This window comes from Fukomys damarensis, unplaced genomic scaffold (assembly GCF_012274545.1).
Source record: "Fukomys damarensis isolate Sample0158 unplaced genomic scaffold, DMR_v1.0_HiC HiC_scaffold_16, whole genome shotgun sequence".
Lineage (NCBI taxonomy): Eukaryota > Metazoa > Chordata > Mammalia > Rodentia > Bathyergidae > Fukomys > Fukomys damarensis.
The window spans coordinates 24,564,357-24,580,480 of record NW_022900928.1 but is presented as its reverse complement, the minus strand read 5'-3'; the positions used below and the strand labels follow the sequence as shown (position 1 = coordinate 24,580,480).

The 16,124-nt window shown below is 35.4% G+C and overlaps 2 protein-coding genes across 2 annotated transcripts; one reads left to right on the top strand and one right to left on the bottom strand.

Moving 5' to 3' along the window:
* Positions 1-1,305: 1,305 nt before the first annotated feature.
* Positions 1,306-2,262, bottom strand: LOC104857867 (olfactory receptor 51A7). The gene is given in 1 exon segment (XM_010617938.2): positions 1,306-2,262. A coding segment is annotated over 1 exon segment (957 nt).
* A 9,802-nt stretch (positions 2,263-12,064) lies between these two features.
* On the top strand, positions 12,065-13,003 carry LOC104857868 (olfactory receptor 51A7). Its single transcript, XM_010617939.1, has one exon. It carries the CDS (start codon positions 12,065-12,067, stop codon positions 13,001-13,003), a length of 939 nt encoding a protein of 312 aa, XP_010616241.1.
* The last annotated feature ends 3,121 nt before the right edge of the window (positions 13,004-16,124 follow it).

Sequence of the window (16,124 nt, the reverse complement as noted above, 5' to 3'; positions counted from 1 at the left end):
TGCAAGGACCGGGGTTCAATCCCTGGTACCAAACAAACCTTCCTTCCCATATTTGGTAGTTATCTACTCTCGGTAAACTATCGAACATAAGAATATATTTAAATTCACCTGGGAACACAAAACATAAGATTAGTTAGCCAACAGAGAATAACTTTTTCAAAATTGTCCTTTGGAACAGATGTTAACATTGTTTGTTTATTTATGCAAGTAATAAAACATTCAAATATATTAACAATAGTTTTCGCTCAATTCCTGTACAAAATTTTAAGTATTAGCTTATTCTAAATACTATTCCTTATAGCTTTGTCTAGCAATATATTGTACCAAATAAAAAACAAACCAGAAACAAATGAATTTTATAAAAAGTCATTTGAGGAACCTAATCATCATTAGTTGACTGTTTATCTTTTTAAAATATGAAGCAATACATGCATGTACATGGCTTTATATTACATAATGCATAGATATTTTTACCAGTTCAAAATTATTTCTAGCTTGTTTAGTGTAAATGGCTACATCATAATGTAAAATGCCCAATATTCGAACAACCACAAAAACATGAATTTATGAGACATTTAATAGCACATAATCAGGATTGCAAGTCCTTAAAAATTAACATATACATGTTATTGTCCTTCCTACTTCTTACCAGTAACACAACAATCCTTCTTTCTCCATATAGCAGATGCTACTTCTTGGATCCCTTGAATATTTTAAAGAAAAAAGTTTTAAAAAAAGTGTTATAGATGAGTTTATCATCAAAATTCAGGAGTATAAAAGCTCTAAGGTAAAAGAAATACAGGTAATCCCAATTTGATTACTAAGGGAAAAGCAAAAGGAGAAGATTTCTAACTCACTATAACTGGCAATAGACTTCTTTCACCCACATGGGAAATCAAGAATTCCTACAAAATTATGTGATGTCCCTCAAAGAACACAACATACCTAAGAGAAAGAAAATCAAGCAACTAGAATGTCATAATATACCTTATCCTTCCACTTTTTTGTTATTTATTGTCTTCAAGGAGTCAGGATTTATTTCCATATACAATACATAAATGTTTGTGCTGGAAACAGTGTAACTAAAATGCCTTTATCAGTGATTTATTTCCCAGTGTATAACTGTCCTTATCAATGTCCATGCCAGTCTGAGATTTCCAAACTCAAGCACCGTCCTGGACAATAGGTTGTACTGAATATAAAGATGATTAAGGAAGATAATCAATCATTGATAGCATTTACTTAGACAGGTTTTATTTTCCTCCCTGATGGCCTTGTTGACCCTATCCCATTTTCACCACAACTTTACTTTAGACCCAGTTTGCTCAGAACTTTTTGACGGATTTGCCTTGTCTTCACACAGTATACAATGGGGTTCATCAGTGGTGGCACTAACAAGAATATGTCAGCGGTGAGGATCATGGCCATTGGAGACTTGTGCTTGCTGAAACGGTGCATGGAGGCTAAAGCAATGATGGGCAGGTAGAAAATGAGCACAGCACAGATGTGAGAGACACAGGTATTGAGGGCCTTCAGCCGCTCCTTATGGGATCCAATTCCCATCACAGTCTTCAGTATGAACACATAGGATACAGCAATGAACAAACTGTCTGACATCATGCAGAGGGCAACAAAGAAACCATAGAAAAAGTTGACCGTGTTGTCAGAGCAGGCCAATTTCATGACATCCTGATGGAAGCAGTAGGAGTGAGAAAGTAGGCTTTTCCTGCAGAATGTTAATCTTTTCAGAGTGAAAGGAAGTGGAAGCACTAAGAGTATGCTTTTGATGAAAAACACCAGGCCTGTTTTGGCTACTCTGGCACTAGTGAGAATGGAGTTATATCTCAAAGGGTTGCGTATGGCCAAAAAGCGGTCAAAAGACATGATGAGGAGCACTGAAGACTCCATGTCTGTGAATCCATGGATAAAGAATTCCTGAGCAAAGCAGGCATTTGGGGAGATTCCTGTGGCATTGAACACAAAGATTCTCAGCATAGTAGGGAGGGAAGAGAGGGACAAGCCCAGGTCAGAAGCAGCCAACATGGAAAGGAAATAGTACATGGGTGCATGGAGTGAGGGCTCAGTCCCAATCACAAAGAGGATGGTGCAGTTGCCGAGGATGGCCACCAGGTACATGAGGCAGATGGGGATGGAAAGCCAAAAGTGAATATGTTCCAGACCTGGGATTCCAATCAGGAAGAAGGTGGTGATCTCAATTTCAGAAGAATTGAGAATGTGCATGATGAGCCACTTTCAAAGCATTTATGATACTCTGTGAGTGTTTATTTCCCTTCTTTTAGAATATTTTATTTTCCAGAGAAATAAAGTACAGATTTGAAAAACTCCAATATTGAGAAATATATGAAGGAGACATTCATCCTAAACAGAATGGAAGAGTCAGATAATGTTTACTGCCAAGGAGAATCTAGGAGAACTAGTGCTATAGGTATTGTCTTGACCAGTCCTAGGTTGTGTCCTCAAATTAAAACAAAACAAAACAAAACAAAACAACCCCTCATGAAGGGCAATAATTCTCTTTTATAAACTTTTGCTCTTTCCCACCTCTAGCCAATGAAAAATTGCATGTCATCAGAATAAACTATGCAGTAATTCCTTTTGTCTGGTCAGAGTGAGTCTTGAATTTTTTTTTTAATTTTATTGAGTTATTGGTGTGAATATTCTGCAACAATGCATAAGATTCTAATAAGATTACTGACATTTAGAAATTTGAATTTTTTTTAAAGGAAACTGCAAGAACTATATTTTAAGAGATCGATGAGTACTTTCTTAAACTTTTAGTTTTTTGATACAAATGATTCTTAGGCATAGTTTTAAGCTTCTAAAGCTGATTTTACTCCAATGATCTCCAAAGGAAACAGTCCAGGGAAAGGACATAAAAGTATCATTATCGTTGACTGTTAACTTCTAATGAAAATGAAAATCCCTCTTTGCTGTAGGATAACGTATTATAGAATATATGTAACAAATAACACATTTCATATATCATAAAAGAATATATGTAATCCAAGGTATACTCTCTTGGGTTTAATGTGGCCCAGTCAACTGAACCACAGGTTAGAGATGGTTAGCATGAAGGTTAAATATACGTTATTCTGGAGATGAGGGGGGCTGGTACTTTCTGGATCCTTTTTCTCCCCAATATCATAAATAGATGCCCTGGAGGTGTGGAACTGTTTTACAGACAATTCAATTCACCATGCATCATTGAGAGTTTTTTTCCTCATTGAATTAAATTTATCAAGGACAATGAACCTTCAAGTTATAAAAAGCATTCTAATTTTTCTTCCTTGGCAACAGAATATCAGAATTTCTTTGAAAGATGGGGCTCAGTAAGAGGATTTTTGCTGATTCAGAACAAGTCCATAAGCTTTTCACTTCACAAATGATTAAGAACAAATTCCCTTCTAGGGGTGCTGATGGCTGCAAAAGGGATAAAGCAGAGGTAATGTCACGACCTCAATATTAGCCACTCTTTTGCCCCTGTAGTGCAGAGGTCCTTTAGGACAGATATTGGTCTTTAACAATCCTAGTGAGACGATCAGGAAGAGGTTGCTTTTAGAAGTCTTCCTTTGCCATCACTATAAGCAGGGTCTATGCACCCTTAATGTAATTTATTGTACTGTAATTATATCACAGAACCTTTCTGGTTCTGTGATTTCTGTTTATGTATCTGCCTTCCACGGTAGCCAGTGAGATCATTAAAAACAGCCTTTCTCATAATGATCTTGCTGTTTTCATCACAAAGAACAATTGTTGGCAAATACTATACATTCAACCGTTATTTATGAAATCATATGAAAAGGAATTGATTTTTATTTAAATGAACTTATCTTTGGAATTCTCTTTTACCTCTGGGTGGGTGATCAGTGTTTTCCTTTTGGTTAGCATTAGTTTAAATGAGTATTATTTAGAAGATAATACAGTAATTCAATTTGAGTATAACAAATGGGATACATATAAAAATACAATTCCAATATTGTTCTCCACCTTTCTAGACATCATACGAAATAAATACAAAAAAATAAAGTCATTTTCAAGCTCGTTTCTGACAAAATTGCACAAAACAAGCTGGCAACAAATGCAATATAAGGAGCTAACTCTGAACCAGTAAAGACGAAGGTGCATTATCAATATCTGCTTAGCCAGATCAGTATGTGAGGAAGGTAAGAGATGGCCTGGATCATGGCAAGGTGACCACGCAGAAAAAAGGGCAGGGAGATATTTTTAAAATGGGAGCTAAGGGGAAAAATCAGAATATGGGGACCTCTTACTATGACCTACTTGTAATTCAGCATTAAAAATATAGATTTACTTGAAGACTCTCATGGCCTTATTAATGAAAGAGAGATTGTAAAATAGTAGAATTACTATCAGGATGAGGGATAGAGCTGGCAAATCCCTACATCAGTCCTAAACATAATCAAATTCCTGTTAACAATAGTTATGATCAAATGGCTCCCATGCATTTATTCTCCAGTACTGTGCCTTATGTAGAAATATTATTCAAATATTTTTAAATAAATTGATTTTCTTGAGGGAAAAACTTAACTTTTACTTAACAACAAGAATTAAAATTCAGAAGTGCTCTCTCTTAGATGGTACCTTATATTCCTTATTGTAATAGTTTTACTTAATTATCAGAACATCTTTATGAGGAAGGTACTCTTGTTAATTTTGTTTTTTAAATTAAGAAAAATGTAAATAACTAGTAAGTGACAAACTGGAATTGAAATATTGGTCTGTCCCATTCCTGATGAATGCCAAATACTACCTTATCTGTTGTCTTGTGTTTCATATTTTCCAAATGTATATTGCGTATACCTTGGTTTTCTCTTTACCTTATTCCAAAGTTCTTCCCATAACTTGAAATCATAACATCCTTTTACTCACTTTCTCTTCCAAGACAGGCTTTTCCTCTCATTCTTGTGTAGTGATTGGGATTCTGTTATTCTCAGGCTGGCCTCTGGACCTGAGATGTCTGCTTTTCTATACTTTGCTTAGGGAGATAAATTTTATTCCTCTGTCAGATGAGTTGCTCTATTTTCTAATCCCTCTACTGTGTAAAGTTCTGAGCCTGCCTATTTTGTCTAACCCTGCATTAAGAATGGGTGATTTCTAGGGCCAGGGATTTAGCTCAGTGGTGCCACCACTTGCCTGGCAAGCATGATGTCCCAACTTTGATTTTTGGTATTAAAAAAAAAAAGAATGGATGATTTCTGAGATGATCTATGGATAGGTGAGCAGTGCTAGTGCCAAATAATGGCTCAAAGTGAAAGAAGATTTAGTTCCTTTTAAATTTTCTGCTTTTTTTTTTAACCTGGGATCAAACTTGGGTTCTTGCACTTGTGAGGCAGGCAGTGGAAGCACTGAGCTAAATCCCTGGCCCTATTCCTTTTAAATTTTCATAGATGAGTCTCTAAATTAAATGCTTCTCTTGCCAGGCAAACATATGTAAGATAATCTTTAATTTCTTGTTGCAATCAACGTTTGCTTATTTTTAAATTTTTCTTCCTTTTCACATCTAAGCTATTCCTACATCAAAAATGTGAAGCTTCTGTTATAATCATCATTATTTTCAGAGCCATCTTAGTCCCAGTTATTAAAGCATTCATATTTTAGGTACACTTTAGGAGATAAAGCATATTAAAGGAAAATGTTATGCTGTGGTCACTTTCACTTACCATTTAACCAAACAGGGAGACAAATGTGTTTTGGCTAGAGCATTCCCAGCTTTAGTGCCATATATCTGCTGGCCAAGAGTTAAATCTGTAGACTACAGATCCCTTGAGGAATCCTCTGAGTTTTGCTCTCCTGGGACACCAATTCCTCAAGCTCTGTTTCCTTCCATAAACAAATAATTTTTATTAAGAAATCTGGAAAGCTCCAGAATCAGGCTTTGTTTAACATCATGCTTTTAACTCACTGGTGCCCACAGGCCAGGAAAGGGTCAGACTGGAATGGATCAAAACATATGGAGAAGTGAACACATTAAAGTCAGCCCACCTCAGAGATTAGGTAAAGTGGTTGAGGACACAAAGAAATGAATTAACTTCAAAGTAATGTGCATATTATTTTAGATTTACATTTCCTTATTTGTTACAGTCAAGGAATTATTTTGAAATATATTTGGCAGTTATCTGGTACAGTATGTGATTGGACCATGGTAATGTGGTCCTTGTTCAATTGTTCTAAATCTTCCCCTGTACCAAGTGATGCAAATTAAGGGCTTACAGTGGTGGATTGAATTCTTTGTAAACATTGGATATGAAGCTCCTTAGTATCAAAAGAAAAACAAACCTGCATCCATCATATGTGTCAAATCCTCTAAGTTGATTTGCTCCTCTTCTGTGCTAGGACAATGTTTTATCAAGTGGCCATTCTCCACTGAAGGGGCAATATTACATTGGGTGATTGGCACTGATTTCAAGTAGTGCTGATTTTATATATGGTATAAATAAAACTTTGGCCATCCTTGTTGAGTGAGAATCTATGCTTTGGGTCCATGAAAAGTGTCCATCTCTGTCTCTGCGGTTGCTTCACATAGGAGTCTATTGCACCAGTGTAGAGATTTCTTATGTCAGAAACGAGCTGATTCCAATTGTCAGGTCCATTATGTTTACTTGATGGTTAAGGTCTCTTACATGGTGCATAGAATTTGATGAATACCAATTGACAATAGAACGATCTCTGAATTTTGTTCTTAATTCTGTAGATCCATACCCATTCCATTTTGTCTCTCCTTGCCCCTAGTATTTTAAACATTTTCCCCCTCTTTTTAGGAGACTGGTAAATCAGCCCTTAATTTTTCAGTGAGTTTCCTTTGTGTATATTCATACATTGGGCCACTTCTTTTATGTACCAAAGAATGACTAGGCCCATCAAATAAAAATCTGTCCATTAAGATAATTTCTTCTAAATATCATCTTTCTCGGCTATGTTATAAAGGATCAGTGTCATATCTACTGTTTATTTTCAGTATATGAAAATCATCTATCCAGTAAATAGCTTGACTCTTCTCCTTCTCCACCAGCTGGTCTTAAGAGTTCATTCATGTGGCTACAGGTATTAGCTGAAGAAAGGCAAAACCGCACTAGTGGTTCATTCATATCTATGGGGTCTGTCACCTTTTTGTGAATTTCTAGTTGTGCCTGATGTCCCAAGCCTGACTTAGGCAGAATATTACTCTTTCTTTGGTTGCTTGGTATATAAGTTTAGAATGTACTACCTCCAGAGTCCAAGAGGCCATTAAATGTTCTGCTTCCTTTCAATATTAAAAGGTTAAAAGTGTGTGAATTGGTCATCAGAGAAAAATTGTCTCAGTTTTTCTTATGCCATTGGATCCCTAAATTTCATCAATGCTGTTTCACTAAGAATCTTTGTGTCTGTGTGTTTATCTCTACTCTCTCCTACCTCTGTGGTGCACTGTCTTGCTAAGATCCCCAAGATCATCCATATTCTTTCTGCATTTCATGCATATCCAATTTTCATGTATGAGAAAGAACAAGTGATGTTGTGGTGTAGTACTAAGCTTCTTAGAAGGCTGAGGCAAAAAAGGTTGAGTCCAGAATTTCAAGGCTTGTTTGGGTAACCTAGTGAGATGCTCTCTCAGATAAAAAAATTAATAGGGGTGGAGTGGGTAAAGGGAGGGCAAGGGTATGGGGAAAGTGAGAACCAAGACCTGTCATGTAAAGTACAAGATCCCAATGATGAATGTAACTGTACTGTATATCTAAAAAGTACCAATAAACTCAATGAGAAAAAAAATTAATAGAGTGGATCCCTCAACACAACATAGCACACTTTCAGCAGTGAATCCCATAGTTTGGAAGCAAAAACTGTAAAAAAAGTGGATGACTTGCTTTTTGATTCTCTTATCAGTGATTTTTACAGGGATAAAAATAAAATCTTAATGAATCCCAACTTTTGTTTTCTTTCTAAAACTTTATCACTAAATTTAGAGTCATCAAGATTTTACATATGTTATCTTATGTTTTACATTTATTTTTGAGATTCCACTTTAATTTTTGCAAAAAATATAATTTCTGGGCTAAATGTTATTTTGCTTTTTTGCTAGTTGAGCATGTGTATGACCAGTTATTACAGCAACACTTATTGAAGACTACTTTTTTCTCCATTGTTTTGTCTTTGATCCTTTGGTAAAGATTAAATGACTATATTTATGTAGGCTCATTTCTTGCCGTTGGTCCATTTATTTACTCTCTAGCCCATAAAAACCTGTCATGGCTACTGAAGATCTTTAGTAAGTTTGAATTTGAGGAGGATCCATTCTATAATCTTTTTTCTTCTCTATTCAGGATTCTATTGGCTTTTCTGAGTCTGGTCTTTCTGTGTAAGCATAATAACCATTTTGTTTGTATTTTCAAAATAGTTGCTTATACTTTGACTTAGATTTCACTGAATCTATTGATGAAGTTGGGAAGAACTTAACAACCTTGAACATGAAAATCTCTGATCCTTGAATATGAAAATCTCTCAATTAATTTTTTATTTTCTTCTGATCCTTGAATATGAAAATCTCTCAATTATTTTTTTAATTTTCTTCAGAGCTTTGTGGGTTTCTTCATATAAATCTTGCACATGTTTTGTTAAGTTTATAGATAAATTATGTAAATCCTGAGGGAGCAATGCAAATGATGTAGTATTTAAAATTTAACATTTCACTTGTTCATTGCTGATACAGGAAAACAATTAGTTTTTTTAATATTAGCCTTGTAACTTAATAAGATAATACCTTGCTAAAATCCATTATTAGTTAAACAAGAAGAATTTGTCTATTCTTCTTTGTTTTCTATATAGACAGTCGTGTCACCTGCAAACAACCCCAATTTTTTTCTTCTTAACCAATATGCCTCTTATTTTCTTGTATGTGGTGATAGAGCACATCCTTGTCTTGTGACTGTTACTTGTGAAAACTGTGCATTTCTCATTATAAAAAATGATGTTAGCTATAGGTTTTTAGTAAATATTTTTGTCAGTGTGAAGAAGTTCTTTATATCTAGCTTACTAAGTGTATGTTTTTGTTTTGAGAAGCATAAAAGATAGGCAACTAACTTCAGTTTTTGTAGATGCCACTCAATCTTCTCATCAAAATAAATAATAATGTTTCTTACAATATGCATTTAACACTATTTTATTAAAGTAGATCATAACATATATGGAATCACTGGTACACAATTTTATGATTTATAGAGTGCTTTCATGAACATTTGATATTTGCATATTACTTTCTTCATTTTTTAAGTGATTAAACGAAGTAAAGGAAAGCCAAATGTGATGGCTTAAAATTGGGTGTAAAATGCTTTGATTACATTTAGTTTGTTACAATTTTATTTCTCTACTTGTATGAACACATATCAAACATCTTATAAATTATACTTTACCATTCAATTGCCCCACAATTTGTTGCTTAACTCATACAGGAATCTGTGTACCAAAGCATTAATGTCCTAGACCCAGTCTTTTCCATATAAACTTACTGGAAGTTCCCAGAGGAGTACATATTTTTTTAATTCTCATAGGTCTGCACTAGTAAGGAAAACAGAAGTAAGTAGATATAAAGTAAAGGTCTTTTCTTTGAGAGACTTGAGCGTCTAGTTCTGGTAAGTGCAAGGAGCTTAAAATCCCTTTTGAAACCTAAACTTAAAGTTTTATTAATCAACCTATGTCTTAATAAATGACTATAATGTAGAAAAGGAAGTGACTTTGTGGGTGTATATGTGTGTGCACATGCGTGTGTGTGTGTGTGTGCATGCACATGCGTGGGGTAGATGGTATGGTCTGTAGGTTAAATAGAAAGAACAGTTATCATCTTTGAAGTACACTTACCCAGAGTTTGGAATTGTGTGGTAGGAAATGAATAAGATGTGGTCAAACTGTTTAATGATTTTTCTTTTTCAGTTTAGCAGATGCAGCTCCATTTACAGGACATCCAAATTTTTTTCAGCATTACTTAGAAAAAGTAAAAGGCATTAGTTCAGGGATGCTTCTCATTTATAATGTTTTTCAGTTATCCTCCAAAGAGTTATGAAATATAATATTAACTCATACTCAAATTTTAATTGAGAGGAATATAATTAATTTCAAGTATGTCCTATGTGTGCTGCGGAAGACATGATTTTTTTTTCTGGTGCAATTTGAAGTTTGAAATTTCCAGAATGAGGTTAACTTGTAACAGTAGCTATAGTCTCTTCCATGGATCTTTGCTTTTACATTTTTACAATTTTTACAAAATCAAAATTATTGATTTTAAAATTCTTATTTGTTTATGAATTTATTCAGAAGGCACACTAAATATGGGGAGAATTTGTGTTGCTTATCTTGATATTTGTATTTCTGGTAATTTATACTATTTGTTCAATATTGGGTCATACTGAAACCTAAAAGCATAGCAAGAAATTCCAAGATTGCATATCTCGCCTCTGAAAATACAAATGATGAATTCTTCAAAATATAAATCCTATATGTAAAACCATGTTTAATTTATTCTGTAGGGGGATTTTTGATGTTTAAATTTCAAAAACAAATTGAGTGGTTTGGAATTGTTTTTCTCATTGAATTTATTGGTACATTTTAGGTATACAGTACAGTTACATTCATCATTGGGATCTTGTGCCTTTACATGACAGGTCTTGGTTCTCATTTTTTCCCCATATCCTGCCCTCCCTTCATTCCCTCCACCCTTCCCTACTTACAAAGACTTTGTTTCCATATTTTCATTTTCTCATATTTTTTCTTTGTTTTTTTTAAGTTTAGAATTTCTTTAACAAGTTGGTTATAGCGATGAGATAATCCAATCTGGATGCATAATATGAATATGCATATCATTCTATTATTCAGCTTTGAACTGCACCTTGAAATAATATGATAACCTGAAGTGTTATCCATAAGTGCTTAAACTAGGAAGTATTGCATTTAATGCAGAAGTAGATACATAAAGAAATGAAGATACCTCACTCAGAAGAGTGTATTCCCTGTTTCATTCCTCACATACATTCTGTTAGAAACCATTGCGTAATCAATATTAATGTTTACAATATTTGTTTGTAACTTAGTACACTTAGATCTGCTTACTAGGCCTGGCCAGCTTGACACTATAAATGTACAGAAACATCAGGATCTAAAGAGGTAAGGGAAGTGGGAAGGGTAGGGGAAAGGAAATATTGGAAAAGAAAAAAAAATAAGAGAAAATGAAAAAATGGAAATAAAGTGTTTGTAAATAGGGAAGGGAGGAGGGGGTGAAGGGAGGGCAGGGGTCTGGGGATAAAATGAGAACCATGACCTGTCATGTAAAGGTACAAGTTTCCAATGATGAATGTAACTGTACTGTATACCTAAAATATACCAATAAACTCAATGCAGAAAAAGATCTACTTAGATTGTATTAATTTTACAAGTTAAAATGAATTCATATAAGTTAAAGAACTTGAAGCCAATCAAAGAAATGGCAAGTACATACACAAAGTGTTCTGTTCACTTTTATACAACTCTTAATAGAATACATGTATTTGCTCTTCAATGGTGTATGCATAATAACCACTCACCTCCTCTTAAGTTTAGGAGAAATTAGTTCATGAATTTACTTTCTATCACTTAATGCTTATCAAGTATTTCTGGTGAGAATTATATTAAACTATTATTTGAAACTTTCATCCATGAAATTCAAGAATATTGCGGCAAAAATGATTACCTAGAAAAAACAGTGAAAAAAACCTCTGGGTATTTCTACCGATTCAAAGAAAGCAGCTTTACTTTGATACTTTTTGCATATTTGATCAAAAATTGTGAAATAATACCAGTTTAGGATAAATTTCGAGAAATTAATTTATTATGTGGAAGAATAGGAACATGTTTAACAGCATATTGTAGATTTGCAAAATTGCCGTGAATTAATATGTCAGCTATTTTCACGCACATAACGTGAAATAATTCCCTATTTTAACACTGATTTTCATCCAAAAATGCAAATGCTTTTTTTGTTGATGTGATTTCAGGTCTGGCTAACGAGCTCACATTTCCACTCTTCATGCCTGTTCTTAACCACTCAGAGGTGAAGCTTTTTCTTCTGAATGGAATCCCAGGACTGGACTATGCCCACGCTTGGATTTCCATCCCCATCTGCCTCATGTACCTCATAGCTCTCACGGGCAACTGCACCATCCTCTTTGTCATAAAGACAGAGTCCTCACTTCATGAGCCCATGTATTATTTCCTTGCTATGTTGGCTGTCTCTGATATAGGCTTGACCCTCTCCTCTCTTCCTACCATGCTGAGGGTCTTTTTGTTTAATGCCATGGGGATTTCACCCAATGCCTGTTTTGCGCAAGAATTCTTCATTCATGGATTTACTGTCATGGAATCCTCTGTACTTCTAATTATGTCTTTGGATCGCTTTCTTGCCATCCACAATCCCCTGAGATATAGTTCTATCCTCACTAGCCAGAGAGTTGCTAAAATGGGAGTAATCTTAGGCATTAGGAGCATCATTTTAGTACTTCCCTTCCCTTTTACTCTGAGGAGATTAATATATTGTCAAAAGAATCTCCTTTCTTACTCATTCTGTCTTCATCAGGACGTCATGAAGCTGGCCTGCTCTGACAACAAGTTCAATTTTATCTATGGCTTCTTCGTCGCTCTCTGTACTTTGCTGGACTTGACATTAATTGTTGTGTCTTACATGCTGATCTTGAAGACCGTACTCAGCATTGCATCTCTAACAGAGAGGCTGAAGGCCCTAAATACCTGTGTCTCCCACATCTGTGCTGTGCTCATCTTCTATGTGCCTATCATCACCCTGGCTGCTGTACATCGCTTTGCTAAGTGCAGAAGCCCCCTTGTGACAGTTCTTATAGCAGACATGTTTTTATTGGTCCCACCACTGGTGAACCCCATCGTGTATTGTGTAAAGACTAAACAAATCCGTGAGAAGGTCCTGGGGAAGTTGCTGAACATATGTGTGAGATAGAAACTTTAACATGCAGTATAAGCAATAAACTATCAACCAATAAGCACTTCAACGTATCTCCTGTGTGTTGAGGGCTGTGATGCAGGAGTAGAATGCAATACTATAGCAGTAGAAAATTTATAATAGAACTGGAAATGGAACTTAAACAATGTAAGAAATAGGAGCAAAATGAAATAATTTATAGAGGCTTAATAGACTTTTTTAAAAGAAGGGATGAAATAAGTCTCATGTGATGGAATAGTTAGATCAGAGATACCCATTAAGAATGGGGGAAATATGAAAATAGAGATAATATTATTCTATTAGCATTTACTAAGTTTTTCTCTGCATTGTTTCATCTCTATACTATCAAGCAAAGGCAAAACAGCAGAGCACATAGCAGCTACCTAAGATGTTGGTCTGGTAGGAATAGAGTACGTAATTCAGCAAATACTGAGTGACAGCTTTGAATGAAATGAATGAACCAGGTATTAGAGTATCAGGAAGTACTAGGAATCCATTGAATCTGTAATCAGACATCTAACATGATAAATCAGATTTAAAGACCACAAGCAAGATTGATTGAAAGGTGATTGGGAGAAGTGAAGAAACCATGAATAGGGGACAGTGAAATAATCATGCAGTGAAGCTTTGACTTTGGGGATAGGCAGAGAGAGAACAAAAACATTTAGTTTCTGCTGTTATTTTTGTTGCTATAAAATAAACATGTAAATTTTAGGAAATTCACAAGTTCCACTAGATGACTAAGAAGTTATTTTAAACTCTGATTTTACTGCTTAATATTTCCTTTATAGTATTTTCCTGTGCCTTTCAAACAAAATGCAGCTCTTCTAATATATTTTTTAAAGTTAGATTTTCTATTAGTACATGCTTGTAGTAAATGAAATTTGCATTTATTTTGGAGAGTAGATATACATACATGATACAGTTCATTTCTTCTTTTCTTTTAATCCTCTTCCCCTTCCACCTCCCTCCCCCCTCATGTAAGCTTCTTTTCCCCATTTTCATTTTTGTTGATATTAATAATCTTAGCTCATGTTCATGACACATATGATTTATATTCATTGAGGTTATTAGGTTCCTGTGCTTGGCATATCTGGGTGTGGTGACACAGGCTTGGATGTAGAAGCAGAAGTAAATTCATATTTTTTCTTGTTTAGATTTTTTTCGTTTATTGAGTTTATTGGTACATTTTAGGTATACAGTACAGTTACATTCATTATTGGGATCTTGTACCTTTACATGACAGGTCTTGTTCTCATTTTTTCTCCTTGTTCCTGACCTCCCTTCAGCCCCTCCTCCCCTCCCCATTTACAAACACTTTATTTCCATTTTCTCATATCTTTTTCCCTTATTACATTTTCCCTACTATTCCCACTTTCCCTACACCTTTAGTAAATTTGTATTTTGAACAGGATTTGGGCATTAAACAGTAAAGATCCAAGCTTTCTAAGATATATTTCTTTTTTTTTCAGCTTTAATTGAGTTTATTGGTACACTTTAGGGGTACAGTACAGTTACATTCATTGTTGGGATCTTGTACCTCTACATGATGGGTCTTGGTTCTCGTTTTTTCCCCTTGTCCCTGCCCTCCTTTCACCCCCTCTAATGGGATTTTCACCCATTGGTTTTTATCTTGTTTGTATTCAGAACTTCTCCATGGTTCTCAATCATCCTGCACATTGAGAAAAACAATTTCACTCTCATAATTGCAAATTCAACACACTTAAAATCCTTCAAGAGCTGTATTTGATAGCAAATTATAACTGCAAGGCTCTGGACATGCACAAAGGCTTTTCATCATTTAACATTTATTTTTCTTTCCTGCTTCTCCTATCAATATTCTCTTTCTAGCTCTTTAATAGAACAGTATAAATCCAACTTGCTGTTACTCAACTTACACCTAAACTTTAGTTTGTTGTGAGTTTTCTGTCAACAGTGTTATATCAGTTTTGAATCAACGAATTACAATGTATCATAAATTTAGTAGCTTAAAACATTAGAAATTTATTATTTTACAGTTCTATAGATTAAAATTCTGACATGGGTCTCCCTGGGGCATAACCACAACAGGAGCTATTATGCTTATGTTTCTTTTTGGAGGTAAAACAAACAAACAGATGAAAATCCTGAATTAATTTCCTTGGCTTTTCCAGCTTGCAGAAGTCACCCACATTTCTTGGCAGATGGATCCTTCCTCCTTCTTCAAAGCCAGCAATATTATATTACAGCTCCTTGGCCTCTCTTCTACAGTCACATCTCCCTCTGACCACATCTCACAAATCTTCATTTGGGTGGGGTCCACAGTAGAATTGATTGCTTCACTGAGTGACCATTTGAAAGGCTGTGAAAAGGGGGTGGAGTACTGTGAAGGTTTGTTCCCTTGCTGGTGGTTGGGTTTCTCCATTAGGTCTAGGCTTCCTATCAGTATGGTAGCTGGCTTCGAAAAGCAGCAATGAATGAGACAAAAATGGAGATGGAATATATGGGGGAAGAGAGGGAGAGAAGGGGTGGCGCCTTACACAGAAGACAAACAGGGTCATTTCCGCAACCTTCAATTCATTGAGGCAGTTACAAGCTTTGGTTATAGTAGTTGAAGAAATAGATTCTATTTCTTCATGGGGAGTGACAAGATTTTTTATTGTGTGTTTATTGAGTAAAAAACATGTCTGCTCTATTTTACACATGCATTGTAAAGACAGGTAACTAAGAGTACATTTAAGAAGGCAGCATCTGCAAGACTTGACCACTTTAGTGACAAAAGGCATGGGTTACCCGATCTCGGATCTGTTTGGTCTTCACACCATAGACAATGGGGTTCATCACAGGAGGAACTAGAAGATACACGAAGCCCATGACCACCTGGATCAGATGAGATGCCTGCTTCCCAAAGCGATGAATGACAGACAAGCCAATCATGGGAGTGTAGAAGAGAAGGACAGCACAGATGTGGGAAACACAAGTGTTAAGAGCTTTGAATCTGTCAGCCTTGGAGGCGATGGATAGCACAGTATGCAGGATCAGGGCATAGGAGAGGAGGATGAGCAGTGAGTCCACACCCACCGTGGAAACAATGACAAACATGCCATAGATGCTATTGGCCTTGATGTCTGCACAGGCC